At 40.6% G+C, this 9,379-nt stretch overlaps 1 protein-coding gene across 3 annotated transcripts; it reads right to left on the reverse strand.

Annotated features, from left to right (window-relative positions):
• Positions 1 to 489: 489 nt before the first annotated feature.
• Positions 490 to 8,008, reverse strand: prkab2 (protein kinase, AMP-activated, beta 2 non-catalytic subunit). 3 transcript variants are annotated; one of them, XM_061798235.1, is made up of 8 exons: positions 7,882 to 8,008; positions 6,232 to 6,411; positions 6,006 to 6,163; positions 4,473 to 4,566; positions 4,068 to 4,182; positions 3,080 to 3,213; positions 2,929 to 2,997; positions 490 to 860 (listed from the first exon to the last, which is right to left on the reverse strand). In XM_061798235.1, the coding sequence occupies exons 2-8, from the start codon at positions 6,388 to 6,390 to the stop codon at positions 858 to 860; spliced, it is 732 nt and encodes a 243-aa protein (XP_061654219.1). In that variant the 5' UTR covers positions 6,391 to 6,411; positions 7,882 to 8,008; the 3' UTR covers positions 490 to 857. The 3 variants fall into 3 exon arrangements, with proteins under 3 accessions (XP_061654219.1, XP_061654217.1, XP_061654218.1); XM_061798233.1 differs by having other exon boundaries at positions 490 to 2,146; XM_061798234.1 differs by lacking the exon at positions 7,882 to 8,008 and adding an exon at positions 7,794 to 7,877 and having other exon boundaries at positions 490 to 2,146.
• Positions 8,009 to 9,379: the final 1,371 nt, after the last annotated feature.

Below are 9,379 nucleotides of genomic sequence, written 5' to 3' on the forward strand. Positions count from 1 at the left end.
CGGAGGAATAAACCCTGGCGACTTAAACTATTTTACTATTATTTTCAAGGTAAACTATTGTCAATTCATTAATCGTCATTAGATTATCAATAAAATACAATTGAAAACAAACGATACAAACAATAAAAAATAATTCAATACAGTGGTGTTCTTTGTCCTCTGCAAAGAAGGACTAATTACTGCGGCTTACTGAGGAGTTTCGACCGGCTCCATGTACAGTATTTCCATGTCTCCTATGTAAACACACCAGAAGGAGCAGCACAATGTCCATTTTTTACATTCTATTATGTCATTACTGTTCGTTTATACTACGTACAATATTACAGAGTGCCTCTTTTATTGTTAAATTTAAAAAAAAAAAAAAACACATTCCAAAAATATTTGTTGTTTTGGGGGGAGAGGCTGGAATGGATCTGAACGCACCAGTGCATCTACAATGCATGTTTTTATTCCCACTGCAACACACCATGCTTGCGTCACACAAGAAAAGGAGGTAATAAACATTCTTTTATTTATTCTTAAACAAGTACAACTTTGTGCAAATGGCTTTATAAACTTGAGCCTCTAAGCATTTTGAACCATTCGGAAAATGGCTGTCAAAATCAAGTTTTGCTGTCTGATTTGTATATTGTCGTCATTTAATACACGTGTAACAGTACAGCCTGGTTGAATACATACAATGAACACACAACAGGTAAACACACGTATAGATCACTGCATTGATAAAAGCTCATGATAAAGGTCACCTCAGCACACAAAGAGCAACCGTGAAACACAAACATGTTACCATGATTTCAGCATTTCATCATCAAACAGGACAGAAGAACACTTCACAAATCAGAAATGTTGAACTGGTGTCACTGTGAGAAACAACAAAACAACATCAGTCTTTTTAATTGCACTTGAAGTTCCAGCACTACCAACTTACTAGTTACTTTCAATTCTTCATCCACTGAATGCGCACACGATAGATTTGATATCCATTTTAGGGTCCGTGATTGTACTAGTACGCTCTTTGTCCTCACTAGTACACCAACTGTGTCTTACGAGTAACATTTTTCCCACTATGACATTTTTTGCACACTAGTAGGACAACTTTGGCATACTAGTACGCCAAGAACACATTACTAGTGAGGCAAAAGTGGGCACTAGTTAATCTGTGTGCTACTAGTACTACTAGTGACGCACTAGATTTTAATTTATAGATGTTATTTTTTAGAATTTCATGTCACCAGTAGTACTAGTAGCTCACAATTGGCAACTAGTAGGACTACATGTTACTAGTGAGGAAAAACTGGGTACTAGACATCTATGTGCTACTAGCACTACTAGTGAAGCACTAGATTTCAACTTGTAGAATTTCATGTCACTGGTAGCACTAGTAGGATTTTATAATGTCACTAGTAGTACAGTAGTAGTAGTATTAGGACAACTACTTGTTAGTAGTAAGGTGAAACTGTCCACTAGTTGACATCTGCACAGCACTAGTACCATTACTGACACGTTAGATGTTAACTATGTCACTAGTAGAACTAGGAGCTCTAAACTGGCAAGTATTGGAGTTTTGCTTTACTAGCAACATGTAGTTGTCCTACTAGAATGCCGAAATTGTCCTACTAGTGCGGACAAAAATTGTATGAGTACGTGGACCTTAAACTGGATATGAAGAATATTAAATAAATGCTCAAGTGGCTTTCCATGTCCAGCAGCACTCTCAATATGCCCTTTGAATTGAAAACGTCTTTCAACACACCAGCATGCAAGTGGTCACAAAGTGCACTAAAACACTCAAGACACACACACACACACACACACACACAAACGGACTCACGTGTGCACACAGTGATTGAGTCAAAGCCACAATGTGGTCGTCATCTAACAGCGGCTGCACTTTGCTACATTCTGTGTTGGCTAGCCCTCCATGTAGACAAGAGGTGCGACCTCGTGACCTCCAAGGCCTTTCAGCCGTAAACGTGTTTCAAGTGCAAGATTTTGGCGCTAAACGTCATACGGGAAAAGCGACACGCTGCTCTCATCCCGAAGCACTAGTAGCAGCAGATGTGAGGCTTTAGATGGGCTTGTAGAGCAGCGAGGTCACATATTTCTTCTTGTAGCGGTGAGTGGCGCTCAGCACCATGACGCCGTCCTGCGTGGACAACACCGGAGGAACGCGTCAAGTTTTTTCCAGTTACGAGATGTCGCATGCTCACATTTTTTTTTTTTTTGCTTAGCGTTGCAAGACAAAATTGGAGTAAAGAGCGAGCTTCGGATATGCCGCCGCTCAAGTGAAGGGAAACAAACGAAAAACTAAAGAAAAATGGCGCATTTAATGGCACACATCCTACACATGTACAGTAATAACACTTCATAAAACCAGTTTATTCTTCTGTATTATGTTTTTACGCAATATAATGCTATTTTTCTTTATTAAAAACAACCAAAAGATGTGGGTTGTTTTTTTTTTGGGGGGGGGGGGGCTGGAACACATTAATGGCATTTCCATTCATTTCAATGGTGAAAATAGATTTGATAGGAGTAATTTGAGTTCTTCTTCTTCACTTAGTAGGGCTTTTTGTCCATTCTTTTACAGATTTGTATGATAATGCGGAATGTCCAAATGCAGTTGTTCAGTGGCCAAATGTCAAGTTAACTTTGTTTTAACAAAAAGGAGATCCCCCCCCCCCCCCCCCAAGAGGAAATACTGCTTTTCACATTATTTGTAAAGAAAGAAAAACTTATTTATATTATTTCAGTGGAAGTTGGTTCAAATTAATGCTAGGAAGAAAAAAAAAAAGCCCAGAAGGATGAAAAATCAAAAAGCAAAACTGTCACTTTTTCTATCTTGAGGTGGGCCCCCCCCCCCCCAGGGGGGGTGTATTCAAATTTTAGTGATGATCACCAACACTGGCTGTCAAAGGGCAGACTGACCTTTATAGAGAGCGCATAGAGATGATTCAGCATAACATGGTTGGGTTCAGGCAGCAGGGCGGGGTCACACTGCCAAGACGGAGGGACACGTTATCACGGAACACACATAAAAACACAACAAACATACACAGGATAAACGGTCAGCGCTTACTGAAATATTGGTGTCCTTGTTGAGTATGACCTGAAGAAGGTGAGGGGGGAGTATGGGTGGCGCTTTGAAATGCCCCTCGGGTTTGAACACATATTGATTCTGCCCGTACGGGCCCGGAGGGGAGCTGGACAGATCTGTGAGCGTGCGACAAGGGAGTTAGCGCCCAAATGGGGTTTAAACAGGGTAAAATTTAATCCATAAAGGTCTGGCCAACACTTACAAATATGAAATCTGTTCAATGTTTACTACTGCTTGTGTTGCGTGTTTTTATAATGAGTTATTCACCGCAATAAAAAGGACAAGGACAAGCGTTTGCAACTGTAATATAGTTACCAGCTAACAGTTGGCCTAGCTGCTTCTACATCTTCTTCTACTATAGGTGGTACTGTGACTTGCACTTTTTTTTTTTTTTTTAACTTATTTTATTTGTTGATTTCATTACATAAAAGAAAAAGCAGTCCTGTTTACGTAAAAACTGAACATTTTAATAAAAAGGAGCAGCGAGAAGAATAAATCTTTTCATTCCCTGCCCCTTTTTACAGGAAATACTGACATTTCACATTTAAATTTCCTTTTTAGCATCTATATTGAAATCAAATTTACCGTAATCTTCTCGAGGATTTTTAACCCGTTGTCCTATTTTGATTAACTATGTCATAATTATTTGATAGCGTTCGTTGAATGAGCTTTACCTTCACTCTTTTGTTTCTCTGTTGAGGTTGTTCCATAACTTCCCACCTTTGACTATGATACTCATTTCCGTGCCCTGTGGCACAGTGCTGCCTCTCACAGGTCGGTCTTGGTATTGTGACCGAAATCTGGTTTTGGTGGAGAAACTCATGACTGTCAGCAAAGATGGCTTTTTTTTTTTTTCCCTCATCATGTGTGGGGTCGCACATATTTTAAAAATCCCTTACAATGTTAAAAATTGAATTGTGCGCCCTGCTTTAGCGGATCAAATCAAATAACTAAAGGGAGAAAAACACACCCGATGAGTCGGAGCACTCTAGAGAGTCGACCTGCAGGGCGTCAAACACCTCAAAGTCGGATTTCTTCACCTGGATCAGGTTGTTGATGGTGCCTAGCTGGCTGGTCACCACTGGCTGCAAAAAAGAGACATGGGCAAACATTTGATACATTTCTATAGATAAGTACAATTACAACAACTGCAGAGCATTAGTAATTGGTGACAAAAAAATAAAATAAAAAGAGTTGTAGATAATGAAGTATCGCTACTATCATATTTATTCTTGCAATATGTATTATTTTAATTATCCATCACTGTGCATTCTACTTCTCAGGTTCTATTTTTCTTAGCATTTTAGCTCAGCATACAGAGAAATGCTGAGTAAACGTACAATTTCTGGGTCGCAAGTCATGAAATCGAACATACCTCTGAGGGATCGTGTACCCATTGGCCATCCACAAAAAACTTGTACTGGTGCTCGCCTTCAGGAAGGTCCAGGATTGCTACAAAGTCATTGTGGCTTTGTGAAGAGAAGAAGACAAGCATATTAATGATTTGCTTTTTTTTTTTTAAATACCATAGACAATCAGAATAAAGTACAGTGAACACACACTTACTTATGAACACACACTTATGAAACACACTGTAAACGTACTTGAAAATACTGCTCATATTGTAGCTTGTGTGTACACGCATGTGCTTTTAAGACGGGTGGGGACGGGTGGGCTGGCTTGTGACATCGGCGAGTATGTGTGTTAGTTTATGGACGTGAGCTGTGGCCGACAGCAGCTTCTGCTTGAGTGTCCCCATTGTGTTTCACTGGCGACTGTGGCACTCCTTTCCAACATTTGAGGGCATCACAATAGATAAGTATAATTTTTTAAAAACAATCACATTTAAATGTAGTGTGGGTGCAGACAATGAACTGTAATATAGTAGTTCAACACCATATAATCATACAGTTGCTGTCGGGCGGAAACCCCTTTTGTCCAAATATGGTCAATTTCATATTTTTTCACAAATCGTTACTACTGGTCTGCTCCCACCACGTCATCTGTTATTTTTCCGCATTGTTAAGCAATGAAATGTGTTGAAGTTTGCTTCAGAACAAATCTTTTAACTCTCTTGGACGCTTGCAATGTCTAAGAAGTGTGGTAAAACTCCACTTTTCCTCACTATGTGGGAGGCGTGCGGCATTACGTCGCCACAAGATTGGAGGTCTGGGTGTTCTTTTAGCCAACTTTTTCACTTTCCGATCCAATACCGATATTGCAGCTTTGAGTTTTGGCTGAAACCAACATCGGTCCGATCCGATTCCAGCAATAATCATTCATAATTTACTTCCTTTTTAGTATGGAATGTTAGAAAAGGCTTGATCAAGTGATATTGCCCAAACAGAGAACAATAATCAGCAACAGTAGCTATGACAAAAACCGACCCATTTATTATTAACCAATGGGTTTAACTGCTGTGCACATCTTGACCTCTGAGGGGCAGCGTGGTGCACGCAATGCGATACACACTTGCAGTAACAAGGAAAGTAGAAGAAGAAATGATCAAATATTGTTATTATAACTCGTTTTTCACAAAGTTTGAAGAATATATGCCGTAATAATATGACATTAGACCAATTTCCGATCTCAAAGATCGGATTGGGACACCGCGTGGAGCAAGGCATTTTCGTTAAAAATGGACCGCTGTCATGCTTCAGTGCAGAAGAAAGCGAGTCGGCCACGAAGGTGCAGCGATTAATTTCCGCCGGTGACACTGCTTAGTCAGCTCACCGTTTTATTTATTGCTTCACTCATGGTTTTTAGATCTCTGAAAAAGAATTTGGGAAGACGATGTGACCACAGTGGTTGGCTTTTGTGAAGCATTAAAAGATTTTTGTCAACTTTTGCCTGCTGCAAGGTTTCTGCCCGACAGCAACGATATGTTAGAAAAAGAATAGCTCTGTACCTTTTATTGAGCGGTATCTTGGTGCTCCAGTTATTAAACGAGCCAGCTATGTAGACCTCCTTCCCTCCTCCAGCCCACCGGATAACTGTTGGTCGAGCTTGAGGAACAGTTTTTACCAGGTCGTCCAAATCAGGGGGGAATTCTTTCTCTCCCGACACCTGGAAGTGTAAACACAAATAACCATAAATACATTTATTTGTATTGTGTGAGTGCGTTCTTGTGGTACCTTGGACTCCAACCCGCGTGTGCTGAAGATGTTGGGGTCGTCCGTGCTGTCCGCCATCTTGCTGCTGGGCTCGTGGTCCTTGTGACCCCCGCCGCTGTCTGAGCGGTGGGCTTTGGCCCCATGGCGGTCCGCGGACACCCTGTCACTTGTGTTACCCATCACGCCACACTATTTACACCACTAGGAGTACAGCGAATGAACAGAGTAAACACTTCAATATAATTTCAAAGACATTTTACAACATTGCCCTTAAAAATAAATGGCAAAAACACACATGCGGCTTAGACTCTTCGTAATTTCGGCTAACAACCCAGGCTAAACTTAGCTTCTCACCGACATACAAAAATCTTAGTCCAGATATGTCACTTTAACATAATTTCTTGACACCAATGACTTATTTCCTAGCAGCCATAGCTTTTGCGCCAACTTCTACAATCTTAGGGCGTTACAGAAAAAGCACAAAAATATGCTGAGAACCGCAAATATTGAATTTAATATTTAAAACCCTATCATCTTGTGGCTACTTCAAGCAGGACATTAATTTTCTTCAATCTATCTAACCAACAAAGACGACAAAATATGAGAGGTGTCCCTAATATAAGGAGCCGGTGACCATAGCCCAGCAGAGGTGGTAACTGGTAAATTGGTTTAAATTACAGTGGACCGCTGTATATTCGCAGTTCAGCACTTGGGAATTTACCTATTTGCAGATTATTGTTTTAACCTATTCCCCTAGTTTGCAGAAAAATTCTGATTTTTTTTGTTTTAACCTATCCCCTTGTTCAAAGGAAAAACAAATGTCACATAGTTGGTCAAAAAATGCTTATTTGCCAGCAGTTGGCGCGACACTGTGGCGGTTTGACAACGGCGAATCATCATGTGCATCAGAAAGAAAGAAAGAAAGAAAGAAAGGTTTTTGTTCACAATTATCTTTCATTGTGTTCATTGAAATTTTATACATCAAAAGTATCTGGTATCAAACATCCCCTTTTATCCATCCATCCATCCATCCATTTTCTACCGCTTATCCGAGGTCCTTCTTTACCACAACGGTGCAGACGCCGCACCGATCCGCCTGTCAATCTCCCGTTCCATCCCCTTTTATTTACTCCGAATATCTTTGTCGCTTTGTCTACACACAGGCAGAACAATTCAATGCTCGTCCACTAGATGGCAGACATTTAAATGCACCTGTATGCATCTGTGGCCATTAATAAAACAGATTAATCGTTTTAGTGTTCAACAAATCAAACCAAGAGTTCACAATGAGTAAATAAATTTGTTAGTCAAATTGACACGAGATCATCATTATTTCAGTGTGCCGTACCGGTTTTTTGTTTGTTTCTTTTTCATGTAAAATGAGTGCCTAGGCTCAATTAAGGTGTTAAAACACTGGCCTAAGTCATGAATGACAACTGATATAAACAACAGAGTTGAACATGTTGTTGAACATCGCGTTGTAGCCTCCACACATCACGTCGAAGACGTGTGTTATTTTTAGCTGCTACTCGTACTTGAGTGGGGGCTAGCCTGAACCACATACGGGCTTGTGTCACCCCTACCAGGCCGCTTTGTGGTCGTTTGTGGTGTCGTGTTGAGCGCGCGACAACAGGAGAAAAGCTCGACTTCCAGAAGAGGTGGCGAACTCACCTCAAGCAGCTGGTGTTTAACTGTGTTTATCAACGTGCTGTCTTCAACCGAGGACACTCCTCCTCCTTCGCCTCAGATCCATAGACATGTATTATCTAGACAACATCCTTGATCTGGCTGACCGTTTGCTGCTCGTCCGCCATATTGGAGGTGGCAGCTCTGCCCGTAAACTAATGAAAGGAAAGGAATACCTTAGTTAAATACATGCACGGGGACAGGAGCAATTAAATTAAATTAAATTAAATTAAATTCCAGCTGATATAATTAGATATGTATATAATTCAATTCATATTAAAGAATTCATGACACATTATTGATTATTTAGTGGTTTATTTATTTTGGGAACTTTCTTCACTGATTTATTTCGCAATTTACTAATAATACAATAATAACATAGAAAAGAATAATGATTAGTTTGATAATGGATAAGTTTCTCAACTTTTGTATTTATTTTTTTGATTAGTTGATGAATAGGATTTTTTTTTTAATTTTAAACTATCCATCCCTATATTCAAAAACAGGGAATTATTTAAAATTGACAGTGCTAAAAATGCACAAAGATTAATTGATTATGATTTAGTTACTTGTCCAAAAATGGGCAAAAATGATGGTCATAGTTTTCCAAAGTAAAAGCAGATGTTTGCAAATGTCTTAGTTTGATTAAACACATAAATAATCTAATAATTTTCATGGATTACAGAAATGTAGGAATATTTATTGCTGAGAGGCTGAAATTCCGAGGATTTGGACAGTTCTAAGTTAAACATGGTCACCAAACAATTTATGGATTATTAAAATATCCATCCATCCACCCATTTTCTGAGCCGCTTCTCCTCACTAGCGTCGCGGCGTGCTTGAGCCTATCCCAGCTATCATCGGGCAGGAGGCGGGGTACACCCTGAACTGGTTGCCAGCCAATCGCAGGGCACATACAAACAAACAACCATTCGCACTCACATTCACACTTATGGGCAATTTAGAGTCTCCAATTAATGCATGTTTTTTGGGATGTGGGAGGAAACCGGAGTGCCCAGAGAAAACCAACGCAGGCACGGGGAGAACTTGCAAACTCCACACAGGCGGGGCCGGGGATTGAACCCCAGTCCTCAGAACTGTGAGGCCGACGCTCTAACCAGTCGGCCACCGTGTCGCCTTATTAAAATATTTGTAGAATAATTTGATAATGGGCGGCACGGTGTATGACTGGCCGACCATGTGTCCCCATCCTGCCTCAAAGTCTGCACGGACCAGCTCGCTCCAGTCTTCATTCAGATCTTCAATAGATCTCTGAAACTGTGCGAAGTACCATCCTGTTTCAAACGCTCCACCATCATTCCAGTCCCCAAGAAACCTGCAATCTCGGGTCTAAATGACTACAGGCCTGTCGCCTTGACATCTGTGGTCATGAAGTCCTTTGAACGTCTGGAGCACCTCAAGAGCGTCACAGGCCCACTGCTGGACCCCCTGCAGTTTGCCTACTGAGCAAACAGGTCTGCGG

This window comes from Phyllopteryx taeniolatus, chromosome 14, assembly GCF_024500385.1.
Source record: "Phyllopteryx taeniolatus isolate TA_2022b chromosome 14, UOR_Ptae_1.2, whole genome shotgun sequence".
NCBI classification, from domain to species: Eukaryota; Metazoa; Chordata; class Actinopteri; order Syngnathiformes; family Syngnathidae; genus Phyllopteryx; species Phyllopteryx taeniolatus.